This window comes from Macrosteles quadrilineatus, unplaced genomic scaffold, assembly GCF_028750875.1.
Source record: "Macrosteles quadrilineatus isolate MER2022 unplaced genomic scaffold, UCM_ALF_1.0 Scaffold_1__1_contigs__length_201487025, whole genome shotgun sequence".
Classification (NCBI taxonomy): Eukaryota; Metazoa; Arthropoda; class Insecta; order Hemiptera; family Cicadellidae; genus Macrosteles; species Macrosteles quadrilineatus.
Window position 1 is genome coordinate 60177109 of NW_026542594.1, and position 18522 is coordinate 60195630.

Sequence of the window (18522 nt, forward strand, 5' to 3'; positions counted from 1 at the left end):
TGGATGCGCGCACAGCTACTATTTTCGTTCAGTTCACGTGCAGAGACAACGCACTGTGGTAGTACTTGAGTGTTTTCGTGTTGCATTGTTTGTTTATGAAAATGAGTGATCAGAAGAAAAATAAAGAGGACGTTGCTGAAAAAGAAGAAGAAACGAAGAAGACGGAGGAAGAAGAACAGAATAAGAGACTAAACAGAATAATAGAAGAAAGTGAATACTAAAGATGTAATTTGCAAAATTGAAAAGTACCCGGCAATTTGGGGATAGTACGCCTGTGTCTTCGCCTTCTTTTCTTTATTATCAACGTGAGAAGAAGATGTTCATTGTTCGACAGCATTGTCGCAACTACCATTGGACAGTGGCTGTAGTGGAGTGGCTTGTCAGTTGCCTGTACAAGCCATGTACAACAAAACACTGTTTATTAGTTTCCTTACAGCAAACCTAGGTACTCGTTAAACCTAATGTTATTTAGATAGATTTAATAGAAAATCAATTAAGACAAGTGGAAATTCGTTTAGTCGGCAGGTTTGTTGCGGTGGGGCTATTATATGTAAGCTTTAGGTCAAGGGTTAAGCTGGGTTTTCATAGGCACGGAAGCGGAGAGAGGAACGCGGAGAGCGGAAAGCGATTAACATGGTGTTCCACTCCGCTTATAGGAAAACAGTAACACTAAATTACCTAAGACAAGTGGAGTCCGCTCTCCACTTCCCCGCCTAGGAAAACCCGGCTTTAAGGGAGATGAGTTTTAAAACAAACATCTTTACACTTGCATTTATTAACAACTGAAGTCACACTGTATAAAAAAATACAAAATTAAGTTTTACTATCTGAATCTTCTTCTTCTTTTCTTTATATGGTGGTAGACCCCAGGTTCCATTCGTTTCCTTTTTTTTGTGTTGATATACCCTTGAACTTGATCCCTAACTTGATTGCACTGTGCAAAAGTACCACTAATCTGTAAGACTAGTTTTATTGGTCCTTCATCAATCATATTGATAACGGCATTGGTGGAGTTTGATAGATTTTGTAAAAACCTATTAGCGTCATCATCCTCTAAAATATGAGATAAGTGCTTGGGTATTTCTATTTCAGTTGATCCATTTTCAAATGAAGAAGCAGAGTAATTTTGTACAAAAGAACTTAGACTGTCTCCTGCATAGGAAGGGAAAGGACACTGGTGAGAAAAGTGACCTTTGTTGGCACAATTACAACAGTATTTACGTTTATTTTCCACTATTTTCTTTGGCACCTTTTTTTCACCTTCCACCTGAAAACAAACATCTTGAGATATTCACTGTTAGGATCTCAGTTTGGGATTAATAAACATTAAAACAATAACTAGGATTGCTATCGGATTGCAGTAAAAGCCAGCTAAGCGATTACATGTTTTTTTTACAAAGTGATAAATTAAAAAATCTATAGAGAAATGAAATTATTTGATCACCTTTTACCTTTTTACCTTGGTCCTCTTCACCGTAGTTGTAGACACTAGGGAATTGTCATCTTTTTTTCTGGTGTGTCATTGTAGTGTTTGGTGTTTATGTATGTGTATGGTGTATTGTGGGTTCATTTTGGGGCCTATCTTTATGGTGAGCAGTGTGCTCTTCGAAGAACTCATCTTATTTGTAAAATGATTTTTGGATTAGATATTCTTTGAGTGTTAAAAACAAGTTTTTTGGAGATTTTATTAGCTGGGAGAGCATTACAAATTGTTTACCCTATTATTTGGGGTATGTAACATGTGATATACTCTATTGCTTCACTAATTATTATCATTTATTGAAGTTGGCCATTTCAAAAGATGAATTAACATATTTTTGAGTTGATGAGCACGCAATCATCTCAAATAAAAATTAGAGGATCATGTCAAAACAGTTACTCCAATCCCAACCAGACAATAGCCATTGTATCAGCTCACCAGCTCAACTGATAAGGATGTTCCAACTGATAAGTAGCCTGGAACAGATCAGTTCAAACCTTGACCAAGACCAGTTGCACTTGTCTGAAGATTCTTCATGTTGTCTTCATGAAGATTGAAGAATATTCACCCTCACACTCAATGTAGATTTAACCATTTATTTTTAAATGGATGAGGTATGCTAATGTTCTATTCTATGTGATTGAATTTCAGTTACATAAATTGCAAAATTAGGATATTTTATCCAAAGTTCATTACTAAATTCAAACCACATGTTCTTGTATCATGTAAAAACCATCCTGTTTAGGTCTACTTCTCAAAATTGAATATTTTGTTGGAATATCTATATGTTAGGTTCATTAAATCATAGACTAACCAACCCAAGTAGACTTCCCATCCCATTGTAAATTTTGCTCTTTTTTCGTGTCTAGTTCATGTCTGTTGACACTGGTGGCTAGTGTCGATGACATTTTGTTTCTATTATTTTATAGTTAATTTCATGATTTGTGCTTTACTGTTTGGTTAAGTAACTAGAAGATGAGCTATTTTTTGTGATTAGGCTATATGGTTTTTACTAGCAGTTACCCTGCGCACGTTGCTGCGCTAACAACTATTATTTTTAATGATAATTTGTTCTTTACAATCTATATCTTTATATATTTATTAGGTGTATAAATATAAACGTTTTTACTTTGATAAAGGTTTCTACTTTTTATGTTTACATATTTAATACAGTAGAGGAGAATTTAAACGTGGTTGAGTGCACAGGTGTGCTGCGATTGGGGTTTAATATGTTTGGACTTGTCTAAAAGTAAAATAGTTTTCTGTGCTGCATTCTGTGGAAATATTGTGACACTATTCCAAATCATGACTAATACAGAATGTAGTGATTATTCAACCTACAAAACAGTTGGTGAAAGTAAACATCTGCTTTTAAATTATATTTTTTGTAAAATTGTAGTTCCAAAAGTCAGACATTGGACCCATTAAAACCCTCTGGGGCGGAGCAATTTTGACGGATCTGCTCCAAACTTCACACAAACCATCCTTGAATTATGCTTAATAATGCCTGATAGAAAGTTTCATTACAATCTGTCCAGCGGTTTAGGAGTCCATAAGGTACATCATACATACATACATAGTTCCTCTTAGATATAGGTTTGGTTTAACGGGGTTTTAAATTACAGAAATAACACAATACAAATTGTAAACAAAACAAGACATAGTGCACCGGACAGAACTAACGATAAAATTGGCATCAGATGTTCCATAAGGATGAGAAATCTACTAAGTAGCTCAGTCAACATAGGTTTTATGTCGTTAGTAATTTTGGGAAAGCTGGATTTTTCTATGCTGATAGACCATGTTGAGATAAGTATTTTCCCAAAAGTCCCCACTCCTCCCCCTTGTGCTATCCTCTTACCCCTCCTTTTTAGATAAATTTACAGTCTCTTAAAAATTAGCTACAACTTTAAAACGGGTTAGGATAACAATGCAATCTTTTGTTAATCCATTTGGCGATAAGATTTTCTACAAAAATTGTAATTACCATGTTAGCCTAAATATTGATAGTTTCATCACAAAAATGACATAAGCATAAAAAATTAATTTGTATGGATTAATTTTATGAATATTTTCCTTGTAGATATTTTATATGAGGTCGAACGACAAAATGTTTCATGTAAAAGTTGTAGTACATAATTTAAGCTTTAAAATGATATATAGTTAGTAACAGTTTGTTCGCGTATAGTGCTTAATATAGATAGTACAGTAAATTGATTCCACAGGACTCTGGCTTTTTTACGTGCTCCAAAATTGAAAACAATTTACGTATATAATGGTTCTTGTATTTGAATTTGTCGCCTTATATAGAACATATTTAACGTTCTGTAGTTCATTTAGTACATATACAGACTGCTGTGAATACTTATGAATGAATAAGTTTAATGTGCATTTTCTGTTGTATGCGAGGGTCTCATTTTATTATATATGTTATTTTTTATTCTTATGAAACATCCCTATTAACACGTTGAGTGCGGCAGGCATTCCAACAGGTGCTCGCCAATGGCGATGAGGCCCGGGCGAAGCCCCGGTGCGGCACCGTAACAGCGAACGCAATTGGCATTCAATTATTTCAATCTGATAAATAATAAAAGAGCAGCGGTGATTTTACAACCCCGAAATTGGACATAGTTCCCTAAAACACCCAAAGGTAGCAGCACTGCCTGGATCAGTGGCTTGAAATGTGGCTTGAAGAGAGAAAATCGCCGAAACCGGGACAAAAGCATTGTCAGACAGGATTTTACTAGAAATTTTAGTAGGTACCAACCTACACCAAAATAAAGCTCACATTCTAAGCTACAGGCTAGCAACGATTTTAACGTTCCCCGGCAATGGCTGAGCTCATACTGAACTAATGTAGTGGGGGTTGCGCAACTACATCAATTGTAACTACATCAACTTTTATAAAATATGCTACTTTATATATGAACTTTAATTTTTTATAATTGAATTTTTATGTTAAGTTCCGGAAAAGTGCCAAAAATCGTGTAACATTAACAAAAATTTAACATGACACCTGGAGTATTAACATAAAAAAAAACACATTTCAATACCCTCCCTGTAGCAGCAAACCTAGGTACTTGTTAAACCTAATGTTAATAGATTTAATTGAAAATCCAATCAGGCAAATGTAAATTCACTTAGTCTGCAGGTTTGCTGCGGAGTATTTGTATGTTATAGCAGCCCTTTTAACTATAAACAAAACACTACAGCCCCCATAGCTGTTAACATTATTGTAATTTATATAAAATACGGTTCAAAAGTTATCGTAATTTATGTGATTTTCTCATAATAAACCCAATAAAATAACGAAAAAAATGGATTTTAAAAACCGCTAAACTGATTTTGGTAAAAATAGCACCACCCCCTCTCATGCTACTTTATTCTTGTATTCTTCCCTTTCCAAAGCAGATGACTCAGCAACTAAATACTTAAGTGTACTTTGTTTTAATTTCTTGAATAAAAATATAACTTTTTTGCTAAACAGGTCTGAATTTTGCTTAACAGTAGGCCTGATGAATGCATTAAAATAGATTTTTATTGGAATGTTATAAACAGTACCAAACCCAGACTTGAAGCCAATAGAAACTAGCGATTATGTACAATTTACATCACTTACTGTTGCATGGAAGCTCCTCCAAAGATCTGGACAGATATCAGTTCTATGATTCACTTGGCCGCAAATATTGCAAGGAGTATCATAGTTAAAGGTGTTGTAGTAGCAAACATTGCACTCTTGCGATTCACTTGTGATATAGACCCCGCACTACAACATACATGAAGCTTCAATTAAAAATTTGAAACATTTTGATTTTATTAAACCTTTGAGCACACTTGAAGGCAAATGAACACTCAGAACTTTACTTTACGGCTTTACTCAGGGTATGGAAAATGAACGTTTAAGAGATAAAATGTGTGTATTATGTCATGAATAGATAATATTCAGTACCTGGGGACCGAGCTTTGCTCGGGGAAAATCATTAGTTTACTCTGAAAGCAGTCTTAGTATTGCAGATGTATTAATCCATTCCCAAACTCCACACTGCTCGCATTTATTACTTCCTTCACCACTACCTACGTAGTGGACCTGTTTCCCTCCCTTCCCATAGCATTTTAGGATAGCAGATACATTAATGTAATTGCCACAGACAGTTCCCACACTCTACACTGCTAGCCTTACTACTTCCTTCACCATTTCCTACGTCATGGACCTGTTTCCTTCCCTTCTCATAGCATTTAAGTATTACAGATACATTAATCTAACTGCCACAAACGGTTCCCACACTCCGCCATGCTAAACTTTACTTCTTCCTCGGCCACTTCCTATGTCTTGGACCTGTTTTCATCTCTTTCCATAGCATTTTAGTATTTTAAATCCTACATTAATCTAATTGCCACAAACATTTCCCACACTCCGCACTGCTAGAATTTACTACTTCTTTCACCATTTCCAAAATTGTGGACATGTTTCCATCCCTTCTCAAAGCAATTCAGTATTGCAAATATATAAATCCAACTGTTACAAACGGTATCCAGTTCCCACACTCTACACTGATCGCCTTTACTACTTCCTTCACCACTTCCTACGTCGCGGACCTGATTCCCTCCCTTCCCATTGCATTTTAAGATTGCAGATACCTTAATCTAATCATCATAAACAGTTTCCACACTCCGGAATACTCGCCTTTACTACTTCCTTCACCACTTCCTACGTCGCGGACCTATTTCCTCCCTTCCCAGAGCATTTTAGGATTGCAGATACCTTAATCGAATCGTCATAAACAGTTCCCACACTCCGGACTGCTCACCTTAACTACTTCCTTCACCGCTTCCTAGGTCGCGGACCTGTATCCCTCCCTTCCACAGAGCATAGAATAAATATAGAGGCGGCACTTGCCGTCTGGAGCCTGAAGCAGGCTTCTCGTACCAAGATGGCGGCCGGCCCGGTCTGCATTTACGTTTAAACCAGTATATTGTTACCATGGAAACCACCAATCAATATTTACTTTTAAAACTCTCAGATCAGAACTTTGAAAGCCCGTGGGGCAGAGTCCTAGGTCAATATCGAAGGGAGGATAGTTCTATATGTAGCATAGAATAGCACAGAGGTAATGACGCCGTGTTTTCGAAGTTACGAGCCCGACTCTCTTACCAAGATGGCGGAAATCGGCTTCACTACTACTGGTATAGCTGTAGGTATAGGAGTGGTGACTCTATATTTATTCTATGCTCTGTGCTCCCTTCCCATAGCATTTTAGGATTGCAGATATATATATTACTAGTGTCCTGTAGGGGCCATAGCCCCTAATTGAGACACAATTGTCCATAATGAAGGAAACTCCCCATTTCAAGGTCAAAAATATATCTAAGAATTTATTTTATAACAGTAAGGCCCATTTCCCGGAATCTCTTTTTGTATAGCGGAAAGCGATGCAAAAGCCATTGTACTGTTGTATTGCATTATTTTTTTTATGAAGATAGAATCATGTAAAAACAGTTTTCTTAGTTCGTCATTTATTTGTGGTTGTGGCATGATAATAAGTCCATTGTAGCAACGAAGCGTTGAAATGTCCATATGTGGACTCCTCTGCGAAGTGAAATGCGCCACAATGCATGAAAGTGCTGTTAAGAGGACCTAGATTGTGAGAAACAACACTCAACTCATTTTCCAGTGTTCTTCTGAAGGCAGGTTGTAAACCAGCTTGTGAATTCTTTTATAGTTAGGCCTTACATGACATTCTCTTTCAGCATTTCTTGTGTCAGTTGAATTCCTGGATACTCTTCCACGTCTTGCAGGTCTTCCCCTACCCTGTCAAGTTACTTCACTCATCATAAAAACGCGAAAAAAATTCCTGGACACTCTTCCACACCTTGCACACCTGTCTAGTTACTTCATCACGCATTATAATAACGGAAAACAAAAAGAATTAAACAAATACATTTCATTTTGAAACATTATTTAACAACATTGACTTTTGGTATAAATGTAAACCTTGCAAATAAATAAGTAACAGCTGATTAGAATGCAGACGTTTTTCAGTCCCCATGCTTTTCTTATGGGAGATGTTTTACGTTATATCTTGTTTTCTGGTAACTTTATGGGAATGCTGCTATTTTTCCCGAGTCCCTGGGGTCAAAACCTTTTATTTAAGACCTCTTCCACTTTTTTGCGACTTACCAGACGTCCACAATTTTCTGGTAAAAATGTTGTCTTACAGAATTATTTTGTATAAGGATATTATTAAAGTGATACAATCAAATTTTATGTAAATGGTTAAGGCCATTAACAAAATAAAATTATAGGCAAATAGCACATCAAAATGAAGGTCAGAGTGTGTAGATTTGCCGAAAATTATTGGTATGAATGAACAAATTCTGTTAGGGCTCTGCCCCACAGGTCGATTTCCAAAGGGCTACGCCTTACTTGTTTTAGAAGTTGACGTAATTCGCCTAATTTATCGAAAACAGCTGGTCAATGAAATTGACAATATAGTTTATTTATTTACATTTTTGTTTACTTATATTATTGTTTACTTTTATGTTCAAAGAGGTGCGGTAAATGAACACTGATGCTATTTCTAGCTGGTTGATACAAGTAAGTGCTTTAAGATGTTTGAAAGACGATTCATATGAGATTAAAAAACATTTCTGTTGGTCGTCCAAGAGGTTGTCGTGAAAGAGAGTGGCGAGTTCAGGTACAACCGTATAGTTCGGCCAACGTTTCTGTGCGCGCGACCAGATCTGGTCGGGTCTAGGCGAGGGGGTCGGCGGGGGTACTTTTGTTGAAACATTTATGCCTTGCTACTCACTCACCCCTAACCCCAGCACTGCCAATAACTGGTACCTGTATGTTGTAATTCGGATCAGGGCTACAGATATACAAGGGCTGGCTCACTCCTTTGATGTTAGCGGTCGCCACCTGATCCTACTTCCCCTTCCCCGCCCCTCCACAGTGACGTAGCGGAGATACATTGGCGCGAGGCGCGACGGTAGCCTAGCACGGCAGTACATATGTCGCCCGTCATTTACGCGCATATTAATAATTGTGTTTATAATAATGTAGTTTTATATTGTGATTTTTAAAGCGGGTTTCGTTAACCCTCCAACTTGCAATGGGCGAACTCTGTAGTGGCAAGGCATTTTTGGCGATTTTGCATTCATATTTTCGAAAATGCATATAAACTAAACCAACAGATCAAACCTATGAACCGTATTTACTATTTCCAACTTGAAGTGTTCGTAATGAAATGAAGAATTTGAAAATGGCAACAAAATAAATATTAAAAATATTGTAGAAAATATTGTCAGTAGGTAGAAAAATTGCTGCATGAACCAAAAATGTTTCATAAGATATACAAATTGTTTGGAATTTATTTCCCTACATGGAAATGTAAAAAGATTCCAATTACCATTTATACAAAGTTATGGCCAAAAAACAATAAAATGACAAGTTTCACGATTTTGCACAACAAATTTCAAATAAAAACCAAATAAATGTATTATCAAGAGATAAAGTAAAAGTAAAAATTTTTAGGTAATAATATTGGAGATCAAATGAAGTAAGAATTGTTTATGTATACTGATCATTTCAATAGATGTTTATGACTTTTAATAAATGTTTATATTTGTCTAAAAAAAAATTTGTTATTCACACGTATATATTATTTTTAAAACCCCACAAACCAACTATATAAAATGAAAGTAAATTCCCCTACATGAATATACATAGTTACTAGTGGCTTGTAGGGGCAATAGCCCCTATATATATGTAATATATTCTAATAATTATTTTGTACAAATTATTTGTCTCATGGGTTACCGTACCCTACCTTGAATTATCGTTTAAACTGTTTGTATACTATAATAATGTATAATAGTTATCACATAGGCCTACCTGCTTAATTCATTTTTATGTCTACTCTGTTTAGGATAAAAATTCAAAAGGACTCTTCATGTGGTGTGTTTATAACATAAATTTTCTAATCATAATACAACAAAAGAACATTTTCAATAATAATCTTCATGACTATTAATTAAATATATATACATTTCTTTGAATATAGACAAATTCACTTAGAAAAACAACACATAGAGATAATGTCATCTTCCAAATTGTAAAATACTAATTCTGTAACAAAATCTCTCTGAAAACGACATTTGTTGTATAATATCTATTTTGGTCCATTCCTTGGTCTTTATTTGGTTCTATTACTATTTTAACGTCATCTGGCCGCTTTACCCGGCTAGATGCAACATAAAGTTGACCACGGGTAAACACTGGTTTTTTTCAAATAAATGCCAACTTTTGAGAAGGTTTGGCTTTGTGCTTTATTTATAGTAATAGCGAAAGCTAATCGCAATGGGAATTGAATCCTTGCGCTTTATTTATAGTAATAGCAAAAGCGAATCGCAATGGGAATTGAATCCTTGTAAATTTAAAGGGCATATTAGGATCTGTAGATATTAGTTTTATTTTTGGCATGAAAAAAATGTTCCCTTTGCCTACTCCAGTAATTACTTCTAACTTTACACCTTTTTCAGACATACCCAACACAACCAATCGTACTCCATTAACTAATCCAGACCCTAGGTTCATATTTCTTATGAGCATCACTATTGAACCAACTTTTAAAACTAATTTGTGTGGTGACATTCCAGATGGTGTAATTGAATTTATAAACTGAATTGTTATGTTCAATCTCTCTGTAGGGTCTTCTGAAACTACTTCATCATTACTGTAGTATTCCTTATAGTCTCCCTCGAAGATTTTTAATACTTCTTCATTTAAATCATCACATTGTTCATTTAAAGGACATGCAATTATTTGATTGGAGTAGTTTTGAATATTTTCTGGATTTATTGAGTTGCCATAAACAATTGCACAATCAGAGAGAACAAAGTTATCTGGAATGTCAATTCCCGGTGTTGCCCTATTGCTCTCTAAGGTTCCATTACCTAAGCGTAGAAGCCAATCACAAAATGCTGTTTCATTTTCATTTGCATGCATGTTTACTTTCAAATGTACTATAGTTACATACAGTACTTATACATACTACCTTTGACTATTAATACAACTTCTGTAGCCAATAGTCAATGATATTACCATATGCTTTAAATAAAGTTAAACCACATGTTTTAAAGTAAACAAAGCAGACATGACCTAGATTCCCATGCTATTTAAATGTTGAATTATTTTATTCTGTAATAACCTTTTGGTGCATAATTAAGAAAAATGAATATTTTTCCCCAAAATTTCATGCCCAGACCTTTAAAATGAGACCTCTCCCAGCTTTCTACGGCCTCCAGTTCGCTCACAATTTCATTGTAAAATTTTGGGCTTACGGAATTAGATATATAGATAAAGGCAAATATACAAAAATAAATATTTTATAGTTTTTTCTATAAAATGCTGCTGTGCCTTTTTCATTTGGCGATTAAATCGTTTGTTAATTATGACGAAATGTTTCAAAAACGGGCTAAATGTAATGTCCCAGACCTCAAATTAAGTAAGTATATCCACATAAAACGGTTTATAAACTAAATACGTACAATTTTTACAACTAATAAATACGATTAAAATGATAAAGTCAAACCCGCGATATTCGTTGTTGGTAAACAGTCAATGAAGTTCACAAAAACTGGCTAAAAAATTGTGTCTCAAGTTTCTAAAAGTAATGTCACTGTTGGGGGCGTAATGGGTGAAAATGAAAATAATTAATAACTCGAAGGACCAGAACTAATTAATAGTTCAAGAGAAAAATAATTAAATTAGAGAAAATGGCGAATCTGCAATTTGAAGGGCACTGAGGTCCCGAGATGGAATAAAATGTCTTGTGAGGGGCAAATGAGATTAGTTTTAGAGTCTAATTAAAACACACACAAAACTTTAAGGTTGTACCTTGAGTCCAATTATCCAAAGGTGGAGAGTATGGCAGCGGCGTCGTCTATGGTGGAGCGATGGCGGATGGCGGAGTCCTTAGACCGAGTGCTTCTGTTTTGTAGAATTTTGGAGAACGCAACGCACCCAAGTTCATAATCACAAAGAGCTCACTAATACGCGGAAGTCGCGGTGAAAACGTACGGAAAGTCTAGAAGTAATACACGGACGCGCACACACTGTCTTGAGGTTTGAAGAGTCTGAAAGCACTAGATCACAATTTAAGTAATTTAATCACAAACAAAAGGGGGAAATTAAAATGTATATATAGTTAAATGTACTATAGAGGAGAGGGAGGCCAGATATAATTAATCTATAGCCTAAAAATACGTTTAAGAGAGGTAAAATGGGCAATTAATGTCCCGAGATACGAGAAACGGAATACACCGTGAGTTATGGACGCCGACCGTGGACAGACAGACGCCGATCGCCGGCTTCACACTTTGAAAAATGCAATTGCGGTTTAGAGGGGTCTAGGAATTCGATGGCCAATAGGAAATGCGATTGAAGCAAACACGGCGTCAGGTGATTCATGGGTATGTAGTACAGGAAAATAGGCCTTACTGTGGCGGGAAATTCGAGCAGGCTTAGCAATCTCATTTGAATATTGAAAGCGGGAGTCTATTTACAATAAATTGTTACTGAGACTAAATAATATTACAATAAATGTGGTGATTTATATACACATTAGCAAGATTAATTAACCAGTGACTTAATTAACATAATGATTAATTTCTAAATACTCTAAAAATATGAATACCGAACAGTCACATTACAGTCGAGGCACAATAAATAATATCGTAACGAAACATTTACAACTTATAATCACGATGTAAACTGATAAAGTAAAATAACACCAAAACTCGAGTTGTTAGTTATTGGTTAATTAGTTAATTGATTAATTGAAATTCTTTTCCTTCCTGTAAAAGTTACAAAATACTAAGTATAGGTAATGCATTTTTATACAACCTCAATGTATTTTATACAGTAGACCCCCTCTTAACACGTTGACTGCGCGTGCCGACTTTAGTCGGCATCGCCAGCGCTCCCAGGTGGCGCGCGCCGACAAGTCGGCACCAGACCGACAGAAATATATTGAGTCAGTGTGAGCTTAGCCTCAGACGGAGACGTTATAAACGTTGCCAGCCTGCCAGCTTAGAATGCGAGCTTTACTTTGGTGTAGGTTGGTACTGTACTAAAATTTCCCGTAAAATCCTGTCTGGCAATGCTTTTGTCCCGGTTTCGGGGATTTTTTCTCTTCAACCCACCTTTGGGTGTTTCAGTGAACTACATCCACTCTCAGGGTAACGCAGCACAGTCACCACTGCTCTTTTGTGATTCGTCAGACTGAAATATTTGAATGCCAATTGCGTTCGCTGATTCGGTTTCGCGCCGGGGCTTCGCCCGCCACTGGGGAGCGCCTGTAAAGTCGGCGCGCGCAGTCAACGTGTTAACCGACCTCGTATTAACCGATAATCGGATTATCTGCCTTCGATCGTAAAATAATACAGTTTGTTTTAACCGACCTTGCTTTGAGAGCAGCTCGTTTTAACCGCCGCTTTCTAGGAATCTCGGCATTTCCGCTCCCACGCTGGGCGATGAGAACCGAACCATACGCTTATCTCCACAGGATATGACTAAGAATAAGTTATTTTGTGTTGATCACAAAAAATATAGCACATCCTATCGTCAGTTTGTCATCATCGTTCGTAGCTCGAGCGCATCTGATCTGTTCGTTATCTGTGCGGCAATTTTATAACATCATAAAGTGTGTTACGATTTTGAGAACTGATTATCTTATCGCTGGAGTAAACAAACAACGCAACTTGTAGGGAGGGCAGGGAAGGGGGGTTAACAACTCCAAGGTCAAGATAGTTTTTGTGCCTTGAGCCTCCAGTGAGAGGCTATAAATAAACGTCCTGTCTTGTAACAAAATGGTCGCTTGTATCTTTAATTTTGACAAAAGGTTCTGTACCTCATTACGATGGATTTGTAAAGCATCAATTAATAAATTACAGTACTAAAGTTATTAAAATAAGAATTTTATTGACTCTTGCCTAGTATTATAATATATTCCACTGAAAGTAGGCCTATTTGACTTAACCGTGTTTTGTGTTTATTTGTGACTTTTCTATCAATAGGAAAAAGGAGATAAGAGTAGTTTATTTGATAAATAATGCAATTATGATTCCAAAATAATGACTATATAATTCCAAATGAATAGCACTTCATTGAGCGGAGCGAAGCGAAGCTCTTATACTACACTCCTGCTTTTGTTTTACAAATACTCCTCCTGAACGGCTGAAGCGATCTGCACCAAATTTTGCACAATCATAGTAACCAACCATGGGAAGGTATAAATCTGAAATGGTACAAATCGAACCACAGGGCTTTTCCCTACGTGAATTTAAAATTTTGGAAATTTAACATGGGCCTTATGGGTTAATTGGTTGCCATAACATTATTTGCGAGATAATAAAAAGGTAAACAAGAGTCGCAACATATGTTAGTCAACGAATCATCTAAATAGTACATTACAAATACCGTACAGAGAAAAAGGGAATAACGATCGGATTAATATCATTGAGCATAATTTATTACAAAATGAAAAACCAATAATAATTAATTAGTGTTGCCGGAATAAGGCTGATGCACCATTATCTTAATCGAAATAGCCATTCCATTTACGTGAACCAAATATATAGGCCTACAATTGAATTTGTTTACTGCAAGTAGAAAATCCATTGACGTAAACCAGACATGTTTTATCTATGACCAGACGTACCATTGACTTATAGCAGTTAGGCACTTCATTTATGTGAATCAAATGAACCATTGCTTTGGATCCTGCAAGTAGTCAATTAATTCATTTACGTGAACCAAAATGCCATTGAGTTTGGATACTGCAAATATACATTCCATTTAAATAAACCTGAAGTAAGCCTACCATTGGTTTTGGATACTGCAAAAAGGCATCTTATTTGTGCGAACCAAATCGACCATTGACTTTGGATACTGCAAGTAGATTTCTTATTTATGTGAAGCAGGTGTATCATTGATTCATGATAATGGAAGAAAACAATTTACGTGAACCAAATGTACTATTAAGTTTTTAGATCATAGACTAACCAGAGTATGTTTTATCTATGGTTTAGATACTGCAAGTAAACAATTTGTTTACGTGAACCAGACGTATCATTGACTTTAGAACCTGTAAATATACATTCCACTTAAGTGAACCACGCGTATCATTGACTTTGGATGCTGCAAATAGGCATTTAATTTATGCGAACCAAATTACATATGTAGTAGACATTTAATATACGAGAACATAGACAGAAAACAGAGAACAGATGAAACATAATAGTCATTCCATTTATGTAAATCAAATAGATTATTGACATTGGATACTGCAAGTATTTAATCTCATTTACGAGAAACAGATGTGCCGTTGACTTTAGAAAAGTATTGGATTAATATGCTAGCTCCGCTAAATAATGCAAGCAGACAACTGCATTGTACACCTAGTTATGTTATGATTTTAGGGATTGTCCGTTTTATCCGACCTTTTGAGTTATCCGACCTAGGTCCGGTCCCATTAGGGTCGGTTAAGAGGGGGTCTACTGTATAACCTCAATGAATCCTAAAAGGTATGAATAAGTAATAAATAAATACCTACAATCAATAATCCATACATTAAGATACATTCGAGCAATACGAACAAAGATACAGTATTACACAGTAACTTAATGCATTGGATCAATAACTACAGTATTCTTAGCCATCGCTTTACATTCTACTCCCATCCTTAAATATCTACTAATGTAAATTTTTTACCTATTAAAATTGATGTTATACGTAATCGTATTTGAAAATCAATTACTTTTATAAAATACATTAATACCTAATAAAAAATGTCCAACATAGAGCTTAATAAACGCTAAATGTGCGGTAATACCAGCGCTCACACAGGCAAAGATATACGGTGCCGGGAGCCCGAGGTATCGCCGTGACGTCACAGCGGCGGAGTGGTGGGGAGCCACCTGGCATCACTTTCTGAGCTCGCGTGGCCTAGCCCTTGTATATCTCTAGTCCTGAATTCGGATAGTAGCCACCCGTCCGCGCACAGAAGTTTTAGCCGAACTGTACCCACGTCGGCCACCTCAGGACGTTAGGTATAAAGGTCCCACTGTTTTTAACATTCCTTCTGATGAGAATTTCTTGAGCTTGGGCCCTATGTAATATAAAGTCAAATTTAATTCAATTGATTTAATTATGGCTTCTGAATTGTACACCCGTGAATTCCCGGGTAGAACCTCTTGTACATACTGTTATGAATGCTGAAATACTGTTCTTTAATTTATTTCAATAATTTCTGATGACTTTAAAAGATTCGACTTAAAGATTATAGAAATACTCAAGATGTACATATGACGGATCAATACAATCAACATTTCTTGTAAATATCTGATCATTTTTCAAAAGCTGACCTTGTTTTTTAGCGAATTTCCCATATAGGGAATAAGCTATTACCGTAGTACTCATGGTAAGACCTGGACGTGAGACCGATTTTTTTTTCGTTTTGAGGTCCCTAGAGGCCAAAAACACCATCTGTTCAAATTCATATATATTTATATATATATATATATTTATATATATATATGTGTCCGTCAGCACGATAACTCGAGCAAAAATGATCCGATTTTGATGAAATTTGGTACAAACGTGTAAACGTACGTTTATTCGAACGAGTTCGCGATCCAGCATGATCGGACCATGGGAACGGGGGTTTACGGGGGGTTTTATGGGTTTTATTTTTGACCCAAAAAACATAAAATTTAGCAATTTCTCTCCAAACCATTTTGTAGAGCTTAAAAAAACAAATAATTTAGTATATTGAAGCATTATTATGCGCCTAATGGTTACGGAGAAAATTCTAAAAAATTGTAAATTTAAAATTCCCATGTTATTTTTATGGAGAATAAGTAAACTTTTGTAGTTTGCTTGTTTGTGAACATATTTTGATCAAATTTGGAAAATGTTTTTATTTCTTACCAACTATTCACATTAAAAAAAAAAACAGTTTTACCCTCCCTGATGCAGCAAACCTAAGTACTTGTTAAACTAATTCTATTTAAATCAAGAATAAATGTTATATTTTTAAGTAGACATTTCAGTGTAAATCCAATCAGTCAAATGGAAATTCGCTTAGTCTGCAGGTTTGCTGCGGCGGGGGTATTAGTGTTTTCTACAAATAGCCTTACTTATAGCCACATTAAGTTGTCCATAATAACGATTATAAATTAAAAAAAAAAACATTATTTCTATTTCTTCTCCTTGGTGGTGTTCTAAGACTTTCCTATGTTTCCATAGTTTGCAAATCGGCTCTTTCAATGATTACTAAGAAATGCAGCACGTTGATAATTCAGTTTTCTTTTTAGTATATCTATTTACTACCCCATTCTCATAACACATCAAAAATTCCAAAATACTCGCTGACCTTTTTCGTTTTTGGTCTTAAGGGAAGTCTGTCTTCCAAATTGGAAATGTTCATGGCCATTTTTTAATTTAAGGACCAATTTTTGCACTTTACCATCACTCATTGTATTAGGGCTATAAACTTCAGTCATGTGGCGATGAATGTCTTAATTGTAGTAGAAAAACTCATTATTGACGTTATCTCTAGGGGTCTCAATCCCGGGATCCCGAAACCCGGCCAATTTTTGATACCTAGGAATCCCGGGATTGGTGACTTTTAATCCTGGGATTAACGGGATTGCAAAACCTATGTTTATATTTATTTTTTGTGAATTTGGGGACTTTTACTTACGGAAAACAAATAAAAATACGTCCAATAACACTTGAAACTCATATACTCTTTATTTTTAGGACGATAAATATATATATGAGATGGAATAAGTAATGATCTATTTTGATTGGAAAATTTAATTATCAATAAACTCAATAGGCGAACCAATGTAAATATATGTTTAAGTTTTTAGAGGATTTGGATTTACTTTCTGTACATGTTATTACATTATTTAGAACTTAATTACAGTAGGCCTATAAGTTATTTTGAGTTTTACTTTTGACATTAAAAGTAAACAACCCAATTCGTGCAGCAAACATAACATTGCAATCGGAAATTGAAGTATTATTTTCATTGAAGCCATAAAATATAACTATAAACACACCATTTATTAAGATTGCTTATATTTAGGGTCAATAACTTTATCTTCGTATTTGGTTATTAGTGTGGTGATAAATTTCTTACAATCCTAAATTATGTTTTTCATACACACAGCAGATCTACATAAGCAGATGGTTTATTGTTTTACAGTATCTTTATTGTTTTATTGCTGTTAGTCAAAATAATTTGTCACGCTAATACTCGTGATTCTTCCCATTTTATCTTTTTATCTTAGCTATCTATTAGCGTGACGTATATGCTACGTGAGACGGTTGCTCATGATTTTTTTTTAATGTATTTATTATATTTTAGAGTGACATATCAACATTTATACACTGTAAATAAGAAAGACGGGTGATGAAAGTTCCGGCGAAATTCCGCAGTGTAACACTGATAAGGCCAGTTAAAACATTAAGACTTCTCGCTCATTTAAAATGGCTAAAAAGTTAAAAATCATAATATTATATAATGAGACGAATCCTGAAATCCAATTGTGCCAAGCTCTCTTAAATTCTTTATTTGGATATAGTCATGTCTTGATCAGGGAGACTTTAATACTAATCTACTACTTTCAACCAATCAAAACCATGAATAAAGACAACTGACTACATTGTTCAACTCATGTAAGATATGAGCCGAATCTGGCACTCTTCTTGAAATCCAAAGGCCTGGGATTGAGACCCCTAGTTATCTCGCATGCGGCAAAAGATTCAATAGTTTTCCACGCATGCAGCATACTATCAGCTATAGAGCTGCAAATGGCACAATTCTGATCACAAATGATGCCAGTAAGTAATTAGCCATCTTGTTGCTGAGTACTTGCAAACTACAGAGCTATTTGCACAAATTCTAATTCTTTATTCACTCATAACATCTTACATAGTACAACGTACAAGGATAGGAGTGTCGTCAAAA

General features: G+C 35.5%; 1 protein-coding gene across 3 annotated transcripts in view; it reads right to left on the reverse strand.

The window, feature by feature from the left end:
* Window positions 1–757: 757 nt before the first annotated feature.
* Window positions 758–18522, reverse strand: part of LOC128983239 (uncharacterized) — a 68540-nt gene continuing 50775 nt past the window's right edge. For all 3 annotated transcript variants that reach the window (XM_054402470.1, XM_054402467.1, XM_054402468.1), the window contains 2 exons: window positions 5100–5246; window positions 758–1267 (listed from right to left, as the gene is read on the reverse strand). In XM_054402470.1, coding sequence (XP_054258445.1) covers window positions 824–1267; window positions 5100–5246 — 591 coding nt within the window. In that variant the 3' untranslated portion in view covers window positions 758–823. The remainder of the gene's footprint in view (window positions 1268–5099; window positions 5247–18522) is intronic.